The sequence below is a fragment of the Salmo trutta genome, chromosome 26 (assembly GCF_901001165.1).
Source record: "Salmo trutta chromosome 26, fSalTru1.1, whole genome shotgun sequence".
Lineage (NCBI taxonomy): Eukaryota > Metazoa > Chordata > Actinopteri > Salmoniformes > Salmonidae > Salmo > Salmo trutta.
In genome coordinates, this window is record NC_042982.1 from 14,434,112 (window position 1) to 14,458,284 (window position 24,173).

A 24,173-nucleotide genomic window follows, 5' to 3' on the forward strand; every position below is an offset into this window, starting at 1 on the left:
GAGTTAGTTTCTTTAAACAAATTAAGTGGGGTTATGTGGCCTATCTTTCTGATTATACTACTAAAATGTTTGTTCTTAAAAAAAAAATCCCCTTTGACAAAACTTCCTTTGCACTTGGAGGGTTCACACATTTTTCTCTGATACATGCGCTAAGTAGGCCTACCTTTGATTACATTCAAACTCATGCCAGTGTGGTTACAGTTCAACAGTAGGATTACGTTTGTCTGACTGACAGCACTTGTTTTGCACACGTCACCTTTGTTTTACTTGATCCACCTCCTGAAGTAAGGATGTGCATTTCTCTGCCACTTTGCTCCCTCTGCTGGCTACAGTGTTTGTATCAGACCCCCCTCACACAGCTCCTTCAGTACAGCTGGTTTTCAGCAGAGGGCGTAGGAACGCTAAATCGGTCATCAAACAGGAAACATCTCCAGCATTATGTCTGACCCATGAGCTCATTATAAGTAGCTGAATCTGTTTTAGGCCTACTCTTTATTATAACAGGCATGCATGTAACAATATTTTTTTATACAATTTAAAACACCATACCAATGTGTTCTTACTGTTATTGAGTGTGATAAAGATTGGACACTTTACCAAGTATCTCATTTCAACTGAAGAACATGACCCACAGTCACACCCAGAGAGTAGCACACTGATACAACTTACGTTGGTCAAATAAACTCTCATTTAATAAACACCTCAACAATTCCATTGCAACATGCATTCATTCAGTAATAGTATGGCTTTACTTGTAAATAGTGCATATAACATACTGGATTAGAAATCAAATGCAATGACAAAAACCAAGACTAAATAATTGAATGTTATTTGTTCGAAGGAAGCCCACAGCATTTGCACTTTTTATTTTTGCAGAGAGAATAAACAAGCTCTGAAATACACATTCACATAAATCAATCAATAGTGCATTTTAAACACAGAGACACAAGACACCATTCAAATACATAAATAACTCCTTATGCTAATTGCAGAGAAAGTTACATTTTCTCAAATCTTTATTATGAGATGAGTAACACTGTCTTGTTAAAGTGTCTAGCTACCTCCATGTACATACTGCTGGTTCTCTTTGGTGTTGAAGAAGGCAAAGAATACGTAGCCTTCCCTGTAGCTCAGTTGGTAGAGCATGGTGTTTGCAACACCAGGGTTGTGGGTTCGATTCCCACGGGGGGCCAGCACAGAAAAAAAAAAAAAAATGTATGAAATTGTATGAAATGTATGCATTCACAACTGTAAGTCGCTCTGGATAAGAGCGTCTGCTAAAATGTAAAAATGTAAAATATCTTCCTCCAGCCCATGGCGTTTTGGCTAGGGCCTCCATTGTCAGGCGTGAGTTTATCACAGCGGCCCCTCACAGTCTGTTCCCAGAACTCTGGAGAGTTGCAGAGCTGGGATATCCCATTCCGTATTGAAATACAATACACACATACACAGGCAGACAAACACTAGCTCACTAACTAAACCCAGATCATATTTTCCTGGCCATGTTGTAGCCTAACTAGAGCCCTGAGGTTTTCCTTGTCTGTTCACATGGTCAGTAAAAACTCAGGGCCCTTAATGAAATAATGTGCATATGAAAGTAAAATGTGCTTTTGTAAATGATTTGCGTACACAATATGGACTGGTTTCCTGGACACATTAAGACTAGTCCTGGATTTAAAAGCAAGCAATGTCAATGGGCGGCAGGTAGCCTAGTGGTTAGAGCGTTGGACTTGTAACCGAAAGGTTGCAAGATCGAATCCTGAGCTGACAAGGTAAAAATCTGTTGTTCTGCCACTGTTCCTTGGCCATCATTGAAAATAAGAATTTGTTCTTAACTGACTTGCCTGGTTAAAAAATTGAAATTCTTTTTATTTTAGTCCAGGAGTAGATTTCATTTTCATCTGAGAAACCGGTCCTTTGGGTTTGTAAAGCCCAGGCTCACCTTGTGGAACCTCTTTGGGGTCTGTGCCAGCAGTGCAACGTCCTTCAGTTCCAAGAAGGCCAGGATTTGGAGTAGTAAGTCATTGGGCAGGCGCTCCAGGTAATCAAAGTTCCCATGGCACAGTGCTTGGGTGTACTGTAAAATCTGCCGGCCAAACACCACATCTACCTGTTCTAGAGAAGGAGTAGTACATACCTACTCAGGGCAGTGCACTTTTCAAGACACCAACAGAACCACATGTATCTACACAAAAACAAATACAGTAGCTGATGTAGGCTTAAAGTATTTCATGGCAGAGACTTGTAATGGAAACCTTACGCTGCATGCGCGCATCATGCAAATAGTCATGGATCATCTTATTTTCTCCAGGTGCAGCACCCTTGGATTCAATCCGCAAAGAAATCTTCCACGGTCTCCATATCACCTGAAGAAAAATTAAAAAATACACAGGCCTGTTATACAACTCAGTTCTCTCCAATCATCAGAGCCTTGTAGTTAATCTATGTTCAAAGCATGTTGAAACAGAAAAGTTACGTGCAGAAAGAAATGTCAGATACATGAGGTTGATATGTAGCATTTAAAAGTACAATCATGTCAATGGAGAGCAACACTACCAAATACAGTGTTGTGTACCATGGCTGCTGTCCTGATGTGTAGCCTTTCTCCACAGGCACAGTCCAGCATTGTGCAGATAAAGTTGACTTTATCTGTTTTCAACTCTCAGCAATCCCAAGATACATATCAAATGGGTGATAAAATATAAGAATTTACTTCAGTTTTAGTGACAGTAAGCTGAAAAAAATATTTTGTAGGAGGGGGACCCTGGCCATTTATTTCAAACACTTTCTTGCCAAATAAAGACGCCATTTTTAGACGCTAACGAGTTTCCATGACAACGGAGAGAAAACAACAGCGAAATATTTTGTGTGACAATGAAAGCAAATTCTGTTCGCAACTGTATACATTGAGTGATTGATAATTTAAGTATATAAATAAAATAATGATCAACCTACAATGTCATGTATATTTTCGAGAAAACAGTTGGATTAGGGGGTCACGACCCAGCGGATTAATATTTCGCAGCTATCCTACTGTGAAATATAATTTGACATTTTCTGAACACAACTGTAGACAATAGTAAATACATTCGGCAAATTGTTAGTGAATACATGTATTTATTTGGCGCAGGTTCGTTTCATTGTCGACTTTATCATCTAAATTGAAAGTAGTTCCGAGCGGAAGAATGGGACACTTTAGAGCGGAGGTATATTGCAGTTCCCTCAGCTGATGTGAAGGCTGAGAGAGTGGAGCTGGTGCACTGTCTGTTACAACTACAACACTGGAACAAATAGGTAATAACATAATATATTTAACGTTCAGTGGCGTCTTATTCAGTAGTTTGGAGGGGCTCATTGATAATATAAGACTGAAATACTTGTGAGGAATGGAGAATCCGTCTCGCGAAAAAATATGGTTTCCAATTGTCATCTCTCGAATCCTGTTCCTGCTTTTTCTGTGTGATGCAAGCAGCAAAGAAGGTTCAGAGGCCATTTCGTGTTGCAATTGCTTTTCCATAAACATAGGTAGCTAGCGCAGCAAAATAAGCTCGCTAACCAAAAAATACCTCTTCAATTGGAAATAGCATACTGTTAGCCAGTCGACGAAACAAATTTTAGCTAGTTGGTTGGCTACCAGCTAAGGTACCTCGCTATCTAGCTAACAACGTTAGCAATTACCGAAGTTAGCGACATTTGTTAGCCGGTTAACACAAACTTTTTAGCTAACTTACCTAACCCGATATTGTTCGGCTAAGGTCAACATGTAACGTTAGTATCTAACATAATATTAAAAAACGGCTAACGTTAGCTGGCTACCACCTCTTGCAACTTGTGTGTAAAAGTTAAGTTATCGTGTTATTGAATATGACATTCCCCATTTAATAGAGCTAACGTTAGCTAGCTACAGTAGTAATTTATAACGTCAGGCTAGAAAGTAAGCAGGTAACTAATTTAACATTGCTAACTAGCGGCAAGAAACGTTAGCTTCCCATTTGGCTAGCCATAACTAATCAAGTAAACGCTTGTTTAGCTAGCTACATAGCTAACGCTTTACTTTTAAATCTTGCGTTTCTAACACGTCGACAGCTGGGAAATTACTGAGGCGATACAATAATTATCAAAACTAGCCAGCGAACTACCGTTGGCTATGTAACTAGATTCTGTTAGCTAGCTAACGTTAGCTAAATACAAAACTAAGTTATCAGATTACCGTTAGTTAATTCCGTGTGAATATCGTTGGATGGAGTTTGTCTGACAACCCATTTGAACAACTATTAAATTAACGTAGCTAGCCTGTCCTAACAAGAAAGCTAGTTAACGTTAGCAAGCTTGCTAGCTAGTACAGCTGGGTCCTCTGGTGCGAAGTTAATATTAGTCCAACCGATGTTGCCATTTCCGATGGGAAGATCAGACAATTGTTTAGATTTGCCAGCCATTCCCTTTGAGGTGGTTTCCATGCAAAAGTATTTTTTTTAAACTACATATTTCTGTGCGGTTGTCTTTAACGTTAGCTGAATGTTTAGGACAACAGTCCACCAACTACGCATTTTCATGTCACATAGCGCATCTTACATTTATACATAGCTAGCTAACATGTTATTTGCGGACTTTAATGTATTTTTACATTAAAAACCAGACATCTTAGCTAAGTCATACGTTATAGCTTTACAATCTGAAAGGTGCCATACTAGGCTCTTTGTCTATTGGTAGCTAACTTTACTGTCAAATTGAAATTACGGGACTGGGTTTGCTAACCACCTAGCTGGTGCTAACTACGTCAGCATGAAGGCCTCTTTCTAAAACGATCTTGAAATACATTAGTGTAGGCTAATAAAAGCTAGTTATAATGACAGCTATTATATTAATCAAAGTAATGAACTGTTTATTGTATATGACTACTGTGGAACATGGTAAAACACCAATTGTCAGTTGGGACGAATAAATAAAGACTAGGATGGAGTCAGAAAAGGCCTGGCGAAGATGGCCTTGCGAGTTTGCCAATTGTTCTCTTATTTTGTGATCAATATCGCAGTTCATTGGGTCTTAACATGAGTGACGGCATCGGGCATGAAGAACATGTAGCTAGTTTATCAGATTTCAAATGTTTTAAGACGTGCATCATCAACTCACTAAATAAGTCTGTTCAAATTCCACCTTTGAGTCCCCTCGACTCTTAACATGAGCATTTACTTAAACTCGCGTGTTTATTATAGGTGAGCTACTGTAACGTTACATGGTGAAGGCCCTTTACTGTGATGTAGCCTATGATTAAATTTTTTTACTTAGAATGCAAGGCCTGAAATATTCATTTGTCATTGTGCCATATTTCATTGGATATTGCTCAAGTGGATTTGCGTAGGAACTTTAGTGAATCATTGATGGTGATACTTTGCTTAAAGAAATGCATAGCTAATTAATAGAAGCAGAAATTTTGTTTACTAATCAGCATGTTTGTCTTACTGTGTTGACTCTAGGGCTGGGAATTGCCACAGACCTCTGATATGATATTATCAAGATACTTAAGCTTCTGTTACTATATGTATTGTGATTCGATATGTATTGTGATTCCATACTGAGATTTTGTGATTTGATGTTCCAAAATATTGCTCACCATATGTCTGCTGCATAGTGATGAGATGCATGAGAGGACAAGTTTTGATCAGTCATGGAAATCAGTGCTGAAAACAAATTGGCTCCCTAATTAAAAATAAAATAAAAGGGTAGTTGCGTGAATCAGAACCAGTCAGTATCTGGTGGGACCAACATTTGCCTCATGCTGTGGAATGTTGTCCCACTCTTCTTCATTGGCTGTGTGAAGTTGCTGGATATATTGGCAGGACCTGGAACACACTGTCGTACGTGTCATTCCAGAGTATCCCAAACATGCCCAATGGGTGCCATGTCTGGTGAGTATGCAGGCCATTGAAGAACTGGGACATTTTCAGCTTCCAGGAATTGTGTACAGATCCTTGCGACATGGGGCTGTGCATTATGCTGAAACATGGGGTGATGGTGGCAGATGAAGGGCACGGTTATGGGCCTCAAGTTCTTGTCACGGTATCTCTGTGCATTAAAATTGCCATCAATAAAATGCACCTGTGTTAGTTGTCCGTAGCTTATGCCTGCCCATACCATAACCCCACCGCCTCCATGGGGCACTCTGTTCACAATGTTGACATCAGCAATCCGGTTGCCCACACAACACCACTGTCTGCCATCTGTCCGGTATAGTTGAAACCAGGATTAATCCATGAGCACACTTCTCCAGTGTGCCAGTGGCCATCGAAGCTGAGCATTTGCCCATGGAAGTCAGTTAACCTGACAGCAGTTTGGCATTGTAAGACCCTGGTGAGGACGACGAGCACACAGATGAGCTTCCCTGAGAAGGTTTGTGCGGAAATTCTTTGGTTGTGCAAAAGCACAGTTTCATCAGCTGTCGGAGTGGCTGGTCTCAGACTATCCCGCAGGTTAAGAAGACGAGTGTGGAGGTCCTGGGCTGGCGTTGTTACACGTGGTATGTGGTTGAGGCCAGTTGGACTTAACACCAAATTCTCTAAAACAACGTTGGAGGCTGTTTACGGTGGAGAAATGAAAACTGCTCTGGTGGACATTCCTGCAGTCAATAAGCCAATTTAACGCTCCTTCAAAATTTGAGATCTGTGGCATTGTGATAAAACTGCACATTTTAGTTTTTTATTGACCCCAGTACAAGGTGCACCTGTGTAATGATCGTGCTGTTTAATCAGCTTCTTGATGTGCCACACCTGTCAGGTGGATGGATTATTTTGGTGAAGGAGAAATGTTCACTAAAGGGGATGTAAACAAATTGGTGCACAAAATTTGAGAACTAAGCTTTTTGTTCCGGGATCTCATATTTCAGCTTGTGAAAAATGGGTACAACACTTTACAAGTTTATATTTTTGTTCAGTGTATACAATATGGAATCTCAAAGTTGCCTGTTCTTGCGGAATCAAATTATATTTTATTTTTGTGGGGTAATACAATATGACCTAAATTTGGAAGTGCATTAATGAATGTCAGCCATAATTTAAGAGTGACTAGTATCCGATTCTTGTTAGAAGTTGACCCCTTTTTTCCAATGTGGTTCTCCCTTTCCTTCCAGTTAGGACTTTTACTCACAGCTGTTAAGTTCTTCTGTAATACCTTTCGGTGGCAGTAGGCCTACATCAAATTGTATTTGTCACATGCGCCGAATACAGTGAAATGCCCACTTACAAGCCCTTAACCAATGATGTCGTTTTTAAGAAAATTAAGTGAGTTAAAAAAAATAAATACAAATAATTAAAGAGCAGCAGTAAAATAACTAGCGAGGTTTTATACAGGGGGTGATGGTACAGAGTCAATGTGCGGGGGCACCCGTTAGTCGAGGTAATATGTAGGTAGGGGTGAAGTGACTATGCATAGATAATAAACAGAATAGCAGGAAGGGGGGGGGGGGCAATGCAAATAGTATGGGTTGCCATTTGTTTAGCTGTTCAGGAGTCTTATGGCTTGGAGGTAGAAGCTGTTTAGAGGCCTCTTGGACCTAGACTTGGCACTATGGTTCCGCTTGCTGTGCGGTAACAGAGAGAACAGTCTCTATGACTAGGGTGGCTGGAGTCTTTCATAATTTAAGGCCTTCCTCTGACACCACCTGGTACAGAGTTCCTGGATGGCAGGAGGCTTGATCCCGGTGATGTACTGGGCCTTACACACTACCCTCTGTAGTGCCTTGCAGTCGGATGCCGAGCAGTTGTATACCAGGCAGTGATGCAACCAGTCAGGATGCTCTCGATGGTGCAGCTGTAGTACCTTTTGAGGATCTGAGGATACGTTGCGTGAATCAAAATAAATGTAAATAAAATTGGAACCCCCCCATTAAGCTGTTACTTTCAGCCTCCCTGGTATTCTCACCTCCACTCTGTCAGAAGACAAATGTAAATATCTAGATTTGCTTAATTTCAAACTGCAGCGTTTATCTTGTGTAATCGGGCATTTGCTTTTTAAATTTAGCAATTCAATTCAGGGTTGAATCAAGTCTTGAACAACAAAGAACAGTACGCCATTGGTATCTCAATATCAAGGTTGGAGGGAACTGTCAATTATCCTACTCATGATTTGTATTCGTGGCCTGTACGATATCACCATTCTCCATCATTATGGCTTGGATATAGACACGTGGGTTGTTTAGCAACAACCTATTCATGCGCAACTTTGGGGCAAAAGATTATTCACATGTGATCTATATTTAGTCTCAAAGTGAGAGTAAATTTTAAACATATTAGCATAGATGTGAAGTTAGCATGTCTTGTTTTGACGTGTTATCAAGATTAGTGATGCACCGATATGACATTTTTAGCTGATTCCGTTATTTTCCTTGCCAAAAGAAACGATACCGATTTTATGAAAACATTTAGGCGCTTTTTAAGCATTCTATTTTTTTTTTTTGACCTTTAACTATGCAAGTCAGTTAAGAACGCATTCTTATTTTCAATGACGGCCTAGGAACGGTGGGTTAACTGCTTTGTTCAGGGGCAGAACGGCAGAGTTTTACCTTGTCAGCTCGGGGATTCAATTTTGCAACCTTACGGTTAACTAGTCCAACGCTGTAACCACCTGCTTTACATTGCACTCCACGAGGAGCCTGCCTTTTACGCGAATGCAGTAAGAAGCCAAGTTAAGTTGCTAGCTAGCATTAAACTTATCTTATAAAAAACAATCAATCAATCATAATCACTAGTTAACTACACATGGTTGATATTACTAGTTTATCTAGCCTGTCCTGTGTTGCATATAATCACTTAGGTACACGTTGCTCCAACCATAAACATCAATGCCTTTCTTAAAATCAATACACAAGTATATATTTTTAAACCTGCATATTTAGTTAATATTGCCTGCTAACATGAATTTCTTTTAACTAGGGAAAATGTGTCACTTCTCTTGCAGCAGTTTGGGCCGCCTCGCTCGTTGCGAACTGTGTGAAGACTATTTCTTCCTAACAAAGACAGCCGACTTCGCCACACGGGGGATGATTTAACAAAAGCGCATTTGCGAAAAAAGCACAATCGTTGCACGACTGTACCTAACCATAAACATCAAAGCCTTTCTTAAAATCAATACACAGAAGTATATATTTTTAAACCTGCATATTTAGCAAAAAGAAATCCATGTTGGCAGGCAATATTAACCAGGTGAAATTGTCATTTTGCATTCGTTGCACGCAGAGTCAGGGTTTATGCAACAGTTTGGGCCGCCTGGCTCGTTGCGAACTAATTTGCCAGAATTTTACATAATTATGACATAACATTGAAGGTTGTGCAATGTAACAGGAATATTTAGACTTATGGATGCCACCCGTTAGATAAAATACGGAACGGTTCCGTATTTCACTGAAAGAATAAGCGTTCCGTTTTCAAAATGATAGTTTCCGGAATTGACCATATTAATGACTTAAGGCTCGTATTTCTGTGTGTTATGTTATAATTCAGTCTATGATTTGATAGAGCAGTCTGACTGAGCGATGGTAGGCAGCAGCAGGCACATAAGCATTCATTCAAACAGCACTTTACTGCGTTTGCCAGCAGCTCTTCGTTGTGCTTCAAGCATTGAGCTGTTTATGACTTCAAGCCTATCAACTCCTGAGATTAGGCTGGTGTAACCGATGTGATATGGCTAGCTAGTTAGCGGGGTGCACGGTAATAGCGTTTCAAATCGTTGACAGCATTCGCTGTGAGACCTTGAAGTAGTTATTCCCCTTGCTCTGCAAGGGCCGCGGCATTTGTGGAGCAATGGATAATGATGCTTCGAGGGTGGCTATTTTTGATGTGTTCCTGGTTTGAGCCCAGGTAGGAGCGAGGAGAGGGACGGAGGCTATACTGTTACACTGGCAATACTAAAGTGCCTATAAGCAACTTACCTTGGCTTCTTGCTGCACTTGCGTAACAAGTAGTCAGTCTGCCACGCAGGCTCCTCGTGGAGTGCAATGTAAGGCAGGTGGTTAGAGCATTGGACTAGTAACCGGAAGGTTGCGAGATTTAATCCCTGATGTAAAAATCTGTCGTTCTGCCCCTGAACAAGGCAGTTAACCCACTGTTCCTAGGCCGTCATTGAAAATAAGTGTTCTTACTGACTTGCCAAGTTAAATAAAGATATATATACATACATACAATCGGCGTCCAAAAATTCCGATTTTGTTATGAGACCTTGAAATGGCCCTAATTAATCGGCCATTCCGATTAATCGGTCGACATCTAGCCCAAAGCTAACGTTATGAGCAGCCAGCTAGCTTCAAGTGGCTCGAGCGGGTTGTGTTGTGAAGCTAGCCACAATAAGGATTAGGCACAGTAGTGGAATTTGCAGTTTGCCTTCAAAATAAAAGTATGACAATGATGTAAATTAAAAATATAATTATGCCACACTTTTATTTTGAAGGCTAACCACAAAGTCCGCTATTGTGGCTAATCCTTATGAGTCTGACCACCATTAATCAAATAAGAACTGTTTTATAAATTAGGGTTATTTTGGATAATGACACCGAGCTATATAGTTAGCTAGCTAACTATATAGCTACTAAAACAGATTGTTATTTTGCTATGTTTTTGGGGAAGAACGTTGTTTGCATCCATGAGCTAGCTAGTTTATTTTTTTGTGACCAGAACTGTAGGTGCGCGAGAACTTTACCAGCATTTTAGCAAACGTATCAATGAATCATTGTCACATGAAATACGAGTGACAGTGTAATAATTATGTTAAAAAAAAGATCAGATCAAGCTTATTTAACACGTGAAATAGTGTTATTTGACATTGACTCAAATGGCGTTCCATAGTATGACAAATTCTGGTTGAGAATGAAACGACTGAACAACAAAACAGCACAGCAAGTAAGCGAAAGAAGTAGGTTTTGATTGTTTTACTGGTAATGGGGGCATATGTAAATACCAACAAAATAACTTTTGTGTGTGTAACCTTTAACTAGGCAAGTCGGTTAAGAACAAATTCTTACTTACAAGGACGGCCTACTCCGGCCAAACCCGGGCGACGCTGGGCCAATTGTGCACCGCCCTATGTGTCTCCCAATCACTGCCTGATGTGATACAGCCTGGATTCGAACCAGGGACTGTGGTGGCGCCTCTTGCACTGAGATGCAGTGCCTTAGACCTCTGTGTGTGTTAACTATTTAACTGTAATAGAATGCTTAAAAGGCCGCAAAACTTTAAATATCGACATTGGGTTTTTTAAGGAAAATATGGGTATTGGCCAAAAATGTTATGGGTCCATCACTACTTTTAAATCTATATGAGTCTTTGTTTTAAGTTTGTGTACAGTCATTTTGGGCCTGTCGTCATGGATCAATCTGCCCTCTATCTTTGGTCTGATCAGATTTATAGGTGTATGTCTCCATGTGATGTGTTTTGGCTGAGGCTCATTGATCTTGCGTGCTGCCCTTTGACGCCTTCAAACAAATGGTAATGTGAGTAATACGATTGTTTTGTTAGGCAGGGGCTTGTATCATCAGGTGTACATTTTTGTGATTCATTTACCAGGGCAGTGTTTACACAGGCAGCCCAATTCTGATCTTTTTTTCCACTAATTGGTCTTTTGACCAATCACATCAGGTATTTTTCTGAGCTGATCTGACTGATCCAAAATGAGTAAAAGAAACCAAACATCTGAATTGGGTTGCCTCTGTAAATGCAGCCAACATGGTCCCGAGAGTGATCATTTAGTGGGGTTGATGAAATACTTCTTTGAGTCAAACGGCAGCATTGACATCAACAGCCAACACATCTGTCCATTGTGTTTTACTTTGTTTGGTAATCACAAGGGCACCCTGATATCTCACCCATGATCTGATCTTTATTCTCTTCTCCTCGACCTAGTGAATGGTAGTGTCTAGAAAGGGTATGTCCCTTCAGGAGAGAGGTGCCAATGTCCAACCGGCCTAATTCCAATCCAGGGGGGTCACTGCGCCGTTCACAGAGGAACACTGCTGCGGCCCAGCCACAAGACCATACAGTCGCGGGAAGGTAAGTCTTTCCCCCCCCCAGCATATCTATATCTGTGTTCTCACATGTTTTGTTTTGGTGTGTTTTTGTCTTGGAGTCTGTCTGAACAAATAGGGGCATGCTTGACGTTCATTTTAATGTATTACAAATGTCTTAAGCCTTTCCGATGTGTTGAGTTAAAAGAAAAAGCATTATTGGGTGTCTTTTGTATTAATCTACAAGTACATTTAGATTGTTTTTGCATGGTGTTCTCCAGAGGCATTCCTTGGAGCAGTACAGGATGGGTGAACAATGATGGGGAAATGACTTAAGTCTTTTATTTATGATATGGAGTGATTTACACAAAATCCACACTCACTTGCTCTTTAATTCCCAACCTTACAGGTTGCAGTCAGAGCAGGTAAAACATAAAGCAAATTCCCCTCCTGAAAGTAGAAGACCTAAATCTAAGGCTTCCAAAGCCGCACCCAGCTCAGCCTCTGGCCAGTCCAGAGGGCACAGCTCAAGAAGGTACCCCTCCTCTCTCCTTAGCACTCACTGTGTGTTTGTGGAGTCTGCTTCTGACAGACTATTGCGCTTAGATAAACATGTAACTGTTGTTTTTCGATCGTTTTTCGATTAACTGAATGGACGCATTGTACTTAATCGCTTTGTCTTTCCAGTTTGGACACTGTGCTAAAAGGTTCTCTCTTTCTCCTCTCCTTCACCGCCCTGGGAGTAGCAGTCTGTCACTGTCTGTGGCTTCATTTGTGCTGCAAGACGACCCAGAGGCCGCAGGGACATCAGAGCGAGAGCCAACAGGACACCAATCCAAGACTGAAGGCACCACCCGAGGGTTGAAGAGAAATTCTGCACCTGACCTCAACACCTACACCTCCACCCCAGCCAAGAAGTCAAAATCCAACCCCCCACCCAGAGACCATACCACTGAGGCCAAGAAAGGCCCTGCCAAATCCTCCAAGAAGAGACCCCTGGCTCCAGAGCCGCCTACAGGCTGTGGCCAGAGCAAGAAGAGCGGGGCCGCTGGGGCTTCACCGACTCTGAAACGGAAGAAGGCTGACTCCCTCCCCTGTCTGAGCAGCACTGCTGGGTCGCTCCCCAACCGTACCGACGGCAGATCTGCAAAACCCACCAAGCTGGCGTCGAAGTCGGCCGCCTCAGCCAAAGCTGGGTGTAGCACGGTGACTGACTCCTCCTCTTCTGCCTCCACCTCTTCCTCCTCCTCCACAGGCACAAACAGTGCCATTGCCGCACAGGGCGCCAGGCTCAAGCAGGGCAAAGACCAGAACAAGGCACGTCGTTCCCGCTCCGCCTCCAGCCCCTCCCCACGCCGAAGCACCCGTGACAAGGAGCAGGCCAAAACCTCCGTCTCGTCCAAGTTTGAGTGGGCGGCCCGCTTCAGTCCCAAAGTCAACCTGCCAAAGCCCAAACTGTCCCTACCCAGCTCCTCCAAGACAGAGACCGCCTCCAAACCTGGGCCCTCAGGACTACAAGCCAAACTAGCAAGTGAGTTTGTCCTGCCCTCTCCTCGTACCTGTGTGTACTGTTTTACATTTCCCTTCAACCAAGGAAGAGTTGGGTTTGGGGTGCTCATATTTGTAATGGTCAGCCAGCCACGGTCAAAGGGTTTGCTTCCTTCAGGTTCAAAGGTTGTAGGGCTGTGTGATCATCAGTCTTTGGAGGGTAGTTGTGGAGCTCTGGTAGAGGTTACACTCCGGGATTAAATGTCACAGGTCCCTTGTTGCGGCTTCAGTTAAAGAAACTCACTCTGCACTGGGACCTGCTGCTGATGGGGTGACTGCTTCTCACACCAGGCACACTCCACCATACACACACACACCAGGCGGGGATTAACCCTGCGCAGGCAGTCGGTGCTGATAAGCGTGCATGGACACACAGAGCGAAACTTGCAGAGAAACTCCTCCAGACACACATGTAACTGATATAGGTGGTCCAAATTTGCTTCTTCGTTCCCTTTGGCTCTAACCCTTTAAAGTTTACAGATCTGGAGTGTATGGATTAGTATAAGGGCAGTGGTAAACCATATTGCTTAGACCGCTACACCACTCGGGAGGCCTAAGGCACTGCATTGCAGTGCTGGATGCGTCACTACAGACCCGGGTTCGATCCCGGGCTGTATCACAACCGGCCGAGTTCGGGAGTTTCATTGGGCGGTGCACAATTGGCCTAGTGTCATCCGGGTTAGGGGAGGGTTTGGCCAGTGGGGGCTTTACTTTGCTCATGGTGCTCTAGCGACTCTTTGTGGCAGGCTGACCTCAGTTGCTACCGGGTTAGGCAGGCGAGTGTTAAGAAGTGCGGTTTGGCGGGTCATATTTCGGAGGACGCATGATTTGACCTTCGCCTCCCGAGCCCGTTGGGCAGTTGCAGCGACGAGACGATCGAAATTGGGGAGAAAATGTGCCTTAAAGATCTGCAAATACCTGTCTTGACTAGTTCAGGTTTCAGTACCAGGCCAGCCTCAAACTGGAAGATGTAAATAATCTGTCTGGTGGCTCTACTGTAGCCGGTTGGACTGTGGCGCAAATTGATATTTGTGAAGGACAGACTGATTTACTACAGCCTCTCCGGTGTTAGGTAGGTTGTAAGGGCTCGCTAACGTGCTCGGAGGCATTAGACTTGCTGTCAGATCAGACACAATCAGCCCTGAGGTTATGGAGGTCACAACACAGCGATGCATTATGGGAATTGTAGGGTGAAGGTCAGACTGGCTGTAGTTTGTTTTGAGGAAGAGTGACTGCATGGCTCCAAATATTCAGACTCATACAGTCTTGAGTTTAAAGCTGCTAGGTGGGTTAGGGGGGAGCTGTCACAAATGTAGTGCATGCGGGTGAGTGGAAGATCAGTGGTTCAGTGGTGGATCAGTGTGTTCTGGTTTGGGGTAGGGGATTCCAAGATGGTAACCGAGGCTGGGCACGTTGCCACAGGGCCCAGCTCCAAACATGTGACCTAGACCGGCCCACCCTGCCTGACGGCCGGCCAAATAGCAGGCATCATGTTTTCACTGGGGGGGAAGGGAGCGGCGCGAGTGATTCACCCACTTTTATTAAGGGGGGATGGGCACATTTTGTCACTTGTAGTGCACACTGACACACACACATCATCTTCTCAGTCTGTCGTCTCTGCTATAATGGTGAGTAAGCCAGACTGCATGGTGGATACGCGGTGTGTCTGTGATGGCGCGCAACAAGCTTCCTGCTGTAGCAACAATACATTGCCATTTTGTAAATTCTGTTGGGTAAATGGTGTTACTGTGGGACATGAGTGAGGTGTGTGGTTGCGTTTGTGACTACTTGTCTGCTGACCGACCCTGTATTGTATGTGTGTTGGGAAAAGGTCAGTCAGTGTCATATTTTTGCACTCTGTTGGGACCCTCAGGTTTAGCATGAAGGTTGTTCTGTTTTAGGTCTGTACTAATGAGAGATGGGCTATTTATACTCTCACCCGCGTCAGTGGCACTGGGCTCTCGACTGAGAACAACACCAGAGCTGTCAGTGTGTGACTGTCCTCCCTGGGTGGCTCTTACTGTTATGAGTGACTGGTGCTGACCCCCTCTGAACCAGTCCTTGCCTTGCTCTTGACCGTTATGCCACTTGTCAACCACTAACTACTACTGTACTTAGCCAAGGTGGCTGGCATCAGTTAAAACCAGGGTTGGGGTAAAAAAAATAATAATACAAAAACAAAACAAAAAACTTTAGAGTAAACTTAAATTACACTTTTTCTACTGGAAAAACACCCCTTATCACTGCTGAAACGGATTGGGTGAAATATCTTAAGCCACCATTTGGTTAGTAATGGTTGTAGACTAAACCAACATTATAGAAAGTAGCATCTAGAAATGTGTTATATTGCTCTATCACTGTGGTTTGTCCTGTCTTTTGCCTTGACTGTTTACTCATTGGCTCCTCGTGCCTCATCAGGTTTGAGGAAGTCCACTAAGAAGCGCAGCGAGTCTCCTCCAGCAGAGCTCCCCAGCTTTCGGCGGAGCACACGCCAGAAGACCACGGGCTCCTGCGCCAGCACCAGGTACTACAGCTTCATCTCTCAACTTCTCCAGTCCAAAGCCCCAAGTCAATTGTAGTCGGCTGTATTTCCGTGTTTACAAAAAGTATTCAACTATACATCCAATATTTTATGGAAGCGGGTGGCTCCCTTGGCAATACCTAATGAAATTGTCCCTGAGAAGTCGATCTTTCAGTACATTCGAAAGTGTTGTCAGCCATAACATGTTTAAAGGGGAAAATCCACTCCAGACATGAAACAACCAAATTCACAGGATATGTTCTATGAGTCGGTAAATTAACTATTTTCACCATGATTTAACTTCTAAGTTGACAGTGTGGAATCAGGAAATCGTGTTGTAATGCATCATCATAACGTTCTCGTCACTGGAGATGGGGAGTAACACACTATCACATTTCATAAAGCTTTTAAAATAATTACCTGCACTCCAGATTACCAAATCAGTCAATAGATGGTATGGGCATCAATCTGTCTGTCGTCATGACTAAGTATATATTTCGCTTATATGTGCTCAAACTAAACAGCGGACCGAATTATTCAACTCAGTTTCCCAATGCCGCAGGACAGGGAATGGGGACATTGCCCTGTATAGGGTGCTGTCTTTCGGATGGAACGTTAAATGGGTTTCTTAACTCTGTGGTCACTAAAGATCCCATGGCACTTATTGCAAGGGTGTTAACCCCTGTGTCCTAGCTAAATTCCATGGCCACCTAATCAACCCCGGCTTCCAATTGGCTCATTCCTCTTCACTGTAACTATTCCCCAGGTCATTGCTGTAAATGAGAATGTGTTCAGTCAAATTGCCTAAAAAAAAAAAATAATAAAAAAAGTGTTGAGAAAATCTGCAATGAATGTTTCTCCTCCCTTCTTGCCCTGGGCTATGTCTGTGGGAAAGCATAGATTCTGTAAATAGATCTATGGAACTCGACCAAAACAATGGAAACTCCACGCATGGGGGAATGATTCAGAATCCCTTATTGTGCCTACTTTTAGGCTATTAGTGTATTTCACACAATGTTGCGGTAAACATCCGAGTATAATACTTGAATGGATGTCAACCCCAATACATGTTAACGTCATCACCAATCAACTGCATCACACTTATAACATCACCTACCAATTCTAAGGCTAGCTATGCTGCCAGCTTATACAAATAGGAGTTAGCATTTAGCAGACATTTTTCCAAACCCGAAAAGGACTAAATATTATCCAGCTAAATATATCTGATTATAGTAACCACATTTGTGAGCCTGTTAGAACTCCTCCTAAATCATCAATACCCACTTTGTTAGATCAGATTTTTTTTGAAAGGCCGCCAATGACGCATCCTTGCTCTTGCCCCAGCGTTCCATTAACCTCTTTACCGCATGTATGGGAAAGGGCTGTTGCCATAGCAAGGTCAGCACCCCCCCTCCTTGAGGCAGACGATCTGCAGGTTGAACATGGTAATATTGTAGACTCCTGCAGTTTGTCAATTTTACAGCTGGCTAGCTACTTCACATGCTAATATTGTTTTTGTCGTTATTGTGTGTAGCTATATTTGCTAGCCAGCTACCTAGCCCCCTGAGTGAGAGCGCCTTGCATTGTGTGTGTTGTAGTCGACTTGAGCTGCAACAGATTTCGACATGTTGCTAACAATCTTATTATAATGACAAAATGAAACATTTTATTATTTAACACTGTGAATTACTGGTTTTAGGTGAATTATTCCTTTCAATTAACTGTCCAGTGTTTCCTGGTTTCTAAGATATGACCTATAATTCCAATATGAGTGAAATCGTTTTCCTTCCAAGGGGTGTTTTTTAAAAAATTTTAAGTCCCCCCTCCAATTTATTTGGCCACATTTATTTGGGTATGAGTTAACAACTGTTTTAAGTTATATACATATTATTTTTACTGGACAGTTTAACCATTCAAGAATGTGAACGCGCTTCTTGTCAGTACCTGCACATGTCTGCTCACAGGTGTGTGTGTGTGTGTGTGTGTGTGAGAACATATGTTCACATTGCGAAACACAAGTGTAAGTTAGTGATGCCTTATGACCAGGAATGTCAGTTGTGTGCCGCCATGTTTGATTCTGGCCTTTGTGGTCTAGTTTGATTGTAGTCACTCAGTCCCACTCTGCCCCCCCCATGCAGTCGGCGAGGCTCAGGCCTGGGCAAGCGCGGGGCAGCCGAAGCTCGCCGACAAGAAAAGATGGCTGACTCGGACAACAACCAGGATGGGACCAACTCCTCGGCCGCCCGCACTGATGAGGCCCCGCAGGGGGCTTCGGGTACAGGTACCTACTCTGCGACTAGGGCACAGAGTTTTTTTTCCTTCTCAGTTTGCATGGTCAGGGGCAAACTCGGTGCTTCACCTATAATGGTACACTACCTGCTTGTGATAGCAGAGATTCTCTCCCCTTGACCCTTAGTGGATAAAAACTTTTGCACTATCCCACAAATTTCTGGTATGTGTTTGTTCTAAACGCATAGGAGCCAGCCAAAGCTTGATGTAGCCTCTGCTTGGTGTGTGTGTACACTAAAATATCGTTGACTGTTTTCGTAGGCCTGCCTGGGTGTGTATGACCCTTACCTGAGAACTCTTTGTTTGATACATTTGTTGTAATTTTGATGACAATGGTGATTTAATTGCCCCTTTTAATTTTCTCCAGCTTCTAGCTCAGTGGCCGGAGCTGTAGGGATGACCACATCCGGTGAGAGTGAGTCCGATGACTCTGAAATGGGCAGACTCCAAGGTATGACGATCACAGCTTTCCTTAGATACAGGTGCCAATGTTCCTGTCTAAGAGTTCCCTGTCAGCCCTTGTTGGTGTTGCGGGGTCTTTGGTTGTTGTCTAACCTAGCTGTTTTCTCCCCACAGCCCTGCTGGAGGCCAGGGGTCTTCCCCCACACCTCTTTGGGCCCCTGGGACCCCGCATGTCCCAGCTGTTTCACAGAACTATAGGCAGTGGAGCCAGTGAGTGCTACACCATCTTGTCTGTGTCCAGAATCCATTTAATTACCACTTAACATCTTTTTTATTTCTTTTTTTAACTTTTATTTAACTAGGCAAGTCAGTTTAGAACAAACTCTTATTTACAATTACGGCCTACCCCGACCAAACCCTCCCCTGACCCGGACAACACTGAGCCAATTGTGCACCGCCCTATGGGACTCCCGATCACGGCCGGTTGTGATACAGCCTGGGATCGAACCAGGGTCTGTAGTGAAGCCTCTAGCACTGAGATGCAGTGCCTTAAACTGCTGCGCCACTCAGGAGCCCCGAGTGAGCAGGATGTTTCCATTCTCCCTCAGGGGAGGCATGTTGAGTTCACTTATGTCTGTCTTTATTCTTCTAACCTGCTATTCACTCAACTCTAATCCAAGTGTGTGCTGACTGCACTCCTGGCAGGGCCCATATTAAAACCGTTTCTCAGACGAGGAGTGCTGATCTAGGGTCTGATTCCCCCTCGCCATATAATCTCATATGGCGAGGGGTTTAGCCCATATCTTAAGGGCTAAACTGATCCTATATCAGCACTCCTACTCTTGTGAATACTGGCCCTGCTGTTTAGCCTCTATTCTGACCTGCTTATTCCCTCATCTCCTCCCAGGCTCCAAGGCTCAGCAGCTGCTGCAGGGCCTGCAGGCCACCGGTGACGAGTCCCAGCAGCTCCAGGCCGCTATCGAGATGTGCCAGCTGCTAGTGATGGGCAACGAGGAGACGCTCGGAGGCTTCCCCGTGAAGAGCGTGGTGCCCGCTCTGGTGAGTCACAAAATGCTTTGTCCGCCTTTAGTCTTAAGTCATTTTACACCGTGACTTGATTTGCCAAGTCCCTTAATTCCCTTTTCTCTTCCTCACAGATCACATTGTTACAGATGGAGCATAACTTTGACATTGTGAGTATCCTGAACTTATATCTTTGGGGGGACCCAGTAATATTTGATTTTCACCATGACATTAGGCCTACATTGCGAGGTGCAAAAATGTTTTCCAAATATTGTGAAACGCCACACTCTGTCTCCTGGTTATATTTTGTTGCAAATAACTGTACCTCAGCACAGTGTTTTAACTATGTGGTTCCAGCCAACAAGGATTGCTTTGGAGTTATGTTTGTGAAATCTGTATCTTACCCCGTGCCTCTGCTCAGATGAACCACGCCTCCCGTGCTCTCACTTACATGATGGAGGCGCTGCCTCGGTCCTCTGCTGTGGTCGTGGATGCCATCCCCGTCTTCCTGGAAAAGGTAGGATAACCCCCTCTGCTCAGGTTCAGTAGGCACCAAACAAACGCACTCATTCAAATTTCAGTACTACCTAGTACATTTGAAAACAATTCATGCCTACTGAATGCAACCCAGGTTTTCCTAGCCCACACCTTGTTCTCTTGTTCCCTCTTCATTCATATGCAGTCATAAAACGGTGGTGGATATGATAATAGCTCTCTCTCTTTGTCTGCAGCTTCAGGTGATTCAGTTCATTGACGTGGCGGAGCAGGCCCTGACTGCCTTGGAGATGTTGTCAAGGCGACACAGCAAAGCCATCCTGCAGGCTGTAAGTGTTGCTCCCTCTGGCTCAGCTCTGCCTCTCTCATCTCTGCTCCCCACCCTGCTCTCATGGGCTCACCTTAAAATAAGTGTTGACGGTGGTGGCTGTAAGATATATCTAACAATCTCAGGATTTCCATTAGCCGGAAATAATAGTTGATAAATAAAACTGTTGCCGGCCAAAATCAACGGGAGTTAAAAAAAATTAAGTTACCTTTTATTTAACTAGGCAAGAAAGTTATGAACATATTCTTATTTACAATGACGGCCTATTCCCCCCCCCCCCAGGCCAAACCCTGCCTTAACCCAGACGACGCCAATTGTACGCCGCCTTATGGGAGTAAAAAAATCCCGTTGCAAAATAATAGGGATGCACGATATAGCGGTAAGCATATTGGAATCGGACGATATTAAAAATGCCATCAGCCTGTGCAAAACCGATGTCAAAGCTGACATGCATACCTATATAACGTAGGTAGATGACGCCACGAAACCTAGCCCACAATGTCTGCTTTGTGGCTCTATTTTGATGTTTCAAAGGAAGATAATAAAAAAGGCCATATGCAATGTTTGTGCTGCTATTATTTCCCGAGGGGAGAAAGTGACATCTTTCAATACCACAAACCTAATGACTCATTTTGAAAGTGCATCACCCCCAGATGTTCAGCGACTGTTTAGAACAAAAGCAAAAAAATAAATAAGCGCACTTCCAACAAGTTCAAGTCGAGCAGTCATTTGAAAGAGTAAGAAAATTTCAGCGAGAACTCAAAGGCGAAGTCCACTAACGCCAAGACAATGGAATTCATTGCCTTGACAATCAACCGTTCTCTGTCGTGGACGATGTTTGCTTTCGCTGACTGGTCGAGCACCTCGAGCCCCGGTACACACTACCAAGTAGGCGCTTTTTTTCAGATGTTGCCCTACCGGAGTTACACAGTATTGTTGAAATGCACATCCATGAGCTACTTGCTATGGGCGTCACTGCTATTAGCTTCACGACTGACATTTGGACCAACGATGTCAGGCCCATGAGCATGCTGAGTCTGACAGCACAGTGGGTCGGTGAGGATTTCGTACTGAGGAAAGCTGTATTGCATGCTCAAGAATGTGCTTGTTCTCATACCGATTCTGCCATTTCGATGGCTTGGAACACACTCCTTGCTCCATTCGAACAACTGACTCGGGAAATAAGTTCATCAACTGCATCTGCAGCAGACGTGATACCATCTGTCATGGCATTGAAATGCCTGCTCAACAAAACCCCACAGTCTGTCGGCAGTTAACTTGTAAAAGTATTCTACTAGAGGCTGTGTACAAGCGATTCGGTGGCATTCTCTTTGAGCCTCTTTACGGTGTCGCCACCATGCTAGGTACAAGGACCTCTACTTCCATGCAGACAAACAGGGGGGTTTACGTGAAATGTTAGACACAGCTGGACAAGATGGAAACGGACACAGTGACAGTGTGCACTGACGAAGAGGACTCACGACAGAAAAGGCCATTGACACTGCTTGACGAAATCCTGGTTGAGAATGAAACGACTGAACAAATGAACAACACAACAGCACAGCAAGTAAGTGAAATAAATGGGTTTTGATTGTATTACTGGTAATGGGGACATGCGTAAATGCCAACAACTTTTTGGTGTGTGTGTTTCAACAATTTAAATGTAGTAGAATGCTTAAGGAAAATATCGGTATCGGCCAAAAATGTCATATTGGCGCATCCCTACAAAATACGGCCTTTTATTAATTGATGGAATACATTTGACCGCCATGCTTAACGGTCTATAGGTTAATCGGCGTAATAAAATGTTTTGCCTGTGTATTTTCGTTAGTTGGGTTGGATAAATAAGATGCATAACTATCACATGCGCACAGCATACAGAGCCTATTTTGAGCGGGATTTCTCCTGCTGCTCCTCAGCTGGTTGCTGCTGGAGTAAAATGTTATTATAAGCACATTAATTTACACAACAATTGTAAATGCAATCACGTGTTACCAGTTTTGGTGCACGATTTAAGAAGAGCTATTTGGATTTCTCAACTTGTAATTGAAGCGCGCAGGCCATTCACCATTCAAGTGCAGGCAACAGGCTATCAGCGCGTCAAACACCACTTTACAATGTGAGCTGTTGGCAGTATGCATTTTTGACAACTTGTTTGAAACCTGAATGTTTTATTTCATATTATGAGGCGTGCCTTAACTTGCTTCAAACCAGCCTATAGGCAAAATCCGCCCATGGAAACTTGGACATAATTTTTTTATAAAGACTTCATAGGCAGCGCGTGAGTTTCAAGTTTGGGGAAGTTTACTGTTTCTACCGTTCTGCGTGCCAGTTAGGATTTTCATGTGCTTAATTTCGTGGAACAGTCATTATAAATAATTTCATGTGGTTAATTATTTTTAAAAATGTATTAATCATAAATCAATTAATCCGAGATCGCCGCCCCTACCAAATGAACACATTGATACACCGCGATCCATTGGCAGCTAAAGAAATTAGTGCATGGAACTCATGGCCTATAGGTCAATGCCCAGTGGGCCTATAACTTTCATTGCTCTTTCACACTGAGGATTGGTGATTATCGAGTGGGACCTTGTTGGAAAGGTTTTTCAAATAGCTAACTGTGTGAGGAGTACAGTAAATGACCAATGCCTGCATTAACAGATGTATGTAACCAAATGACGGGGATTAATGGTGCATTTACTACTGGTGACATATGTAATGGTCTATTCACACAATGAATGCGCAAGAATTGGCGGAAAACGGCTGAGCCATTCTTGAAAGAGGCTCTCCTATATCTTCACCACACCTCTCCCCTTGTATCAACATTTTAATGTATACTCTACACTATCTTCACATTTTGGGTCCTTTTCACTGACAGCCACAACACTATAATTAGCTATTTATTTTTAAAGAAGCTCAGCCATTATTTTTTTAAGAAGTAAATGATCCTTGATTCCTCTGGTTAAGTCATGCTTTCTGGTAAAGTATTTTGAATGATTTTGTTTCTGTATAGACAGGAATCATTTCTATAATTTTGGCAAAATTATTTCCATTTACTTCCCTATAGGACCAACCCCTATGTAATTTCTCTCCTGTTCTATTGGTTTTCATATCAACTTGTCATCGTCCAGAAGCCAAAGGCGCAACCCATCCTAGTTGTTGCATCTTTAGATTCCCCCTCTAAATTTCTAACAGTTTCATCTGTCACATATGGAACTGCTATCAGGTCGCTGTTTAGAATGGTGGTTTGACAGGTGTGATGTTTAGGATGGTGTCTTCCCGCAAATTGCATTTGGGAAAATGTTTGAAAATGACGTTCTGTTGGATGCCTCATTTACATGAGTTGCATGTTCTGTTAAGATGCTTTACCATAATCTAAATGTGATTTCTATCATTCTGAGAACTGTGGAGGGACACCCTGATGGGTTATGAACCCAAAGCATATGGGTCTGGTGAATTTCTCAAATGGATGGTATATTAAAATCATCCCAGTCACATTATCCAGCGCCACTTCTTCCTAAGGAAACCCTGATGTGCTGTGACACAAATGTAATATTCAAAATGTTGTGTACAGGGAGGGA

At 43.1% G+C, this 24,173-nt stretch overlaps 2 protein-coding genes across 11 annotated transcripts in view; one reads left to right on the forward strand and one right to left on the reverse strand.

Annotated features, from left to right (window-relative positions):
- Positions 1–827: 827 nt before the first annotated feature.
- Positions 828–2,976, reverse strand: LOC115163211 (F-box only protein 36-like). The gene is made up of 5 exons (XM_029714909.1): positions 2,576–2,976; positions 2,261–2,366; positions 1,943–2,115; positions 1,298–1,406; positions 828–1,109 (listed from the first exon to the last, which is right to left on the reverse strand). Exons 1-5 carry the CDS (start codon positions 2,624–2,626, stop codon positions 1,054–1,056), a joined length of 495 nt encoding a protein of 164 aa, XP_029570769.1. The 5' UTR covers positions 2,627–2,976; the 3' UTR covers positions 828–1,053.
- Positions 2,977–3,142: 166 nt separating this feature from the next.
- Positions 3,143–24,173, forward strand: part of LOC115163199 (E3 ubiquitin-protein ligase TRIP12) — a 47,620-nt gene continuing 26,589 nt past the window's right edge. For 5 of the 10 annotated variants that reach the window (XM_029714882.1, XM_029714887.1, XM_029714886.1 and 2 more), the window contains exons 1-12: positions 3,178–3,294; positions 11,883–12,029; positions 12,393–12,518; positions 12,730–13,514; positions 15,950–16,055; positions 18,191–18,333; positions 18,709–18,792; positions 18,918–19,013; positions 19,651–19,802; positions 19,901–19,936; positions 20,188–20,283; positions 20,498–20,590. In XM_029714882.1, the coding sequence (XP_029570742.1) occupies positions 11,932–12,029; positions 12,393–12,518; positions 12,730–13,514; positions 15,950–16,055; positions 18,191–18,333; positions 18,709–18,792; positions 18,918–19,013; positions 19,651–19,802; positions 19,901–19,936; positions 20,188–20,283; positions 20,498–20,590 (1,815 nt within the window). In that variant the 5' untranslated portion in view covers positions 3,178–3,294; positions 11,883–11,931. Of the gene's footprint in view, positions 3,295–11,382; positions 11,474–11,882; positions 12,030–12,392; positions 12,519–12,729; positions 13,515–15,077; positions 15,160–15,949; positions 16,056–18,190; positions 18,334–18,708; positions 18,793–18,917; positions 19,014–19,650; positions 19,803–19,900; positions 19,937–20,187; positions 20,284–20,497; positions 20,591–24,173 lie in introns of those variants that run through there. The other 5 variants (XM_029714889.1, XM_029714891.1, XM_029714883.1 and 2 more) reach the window with 4 other exon arrangements.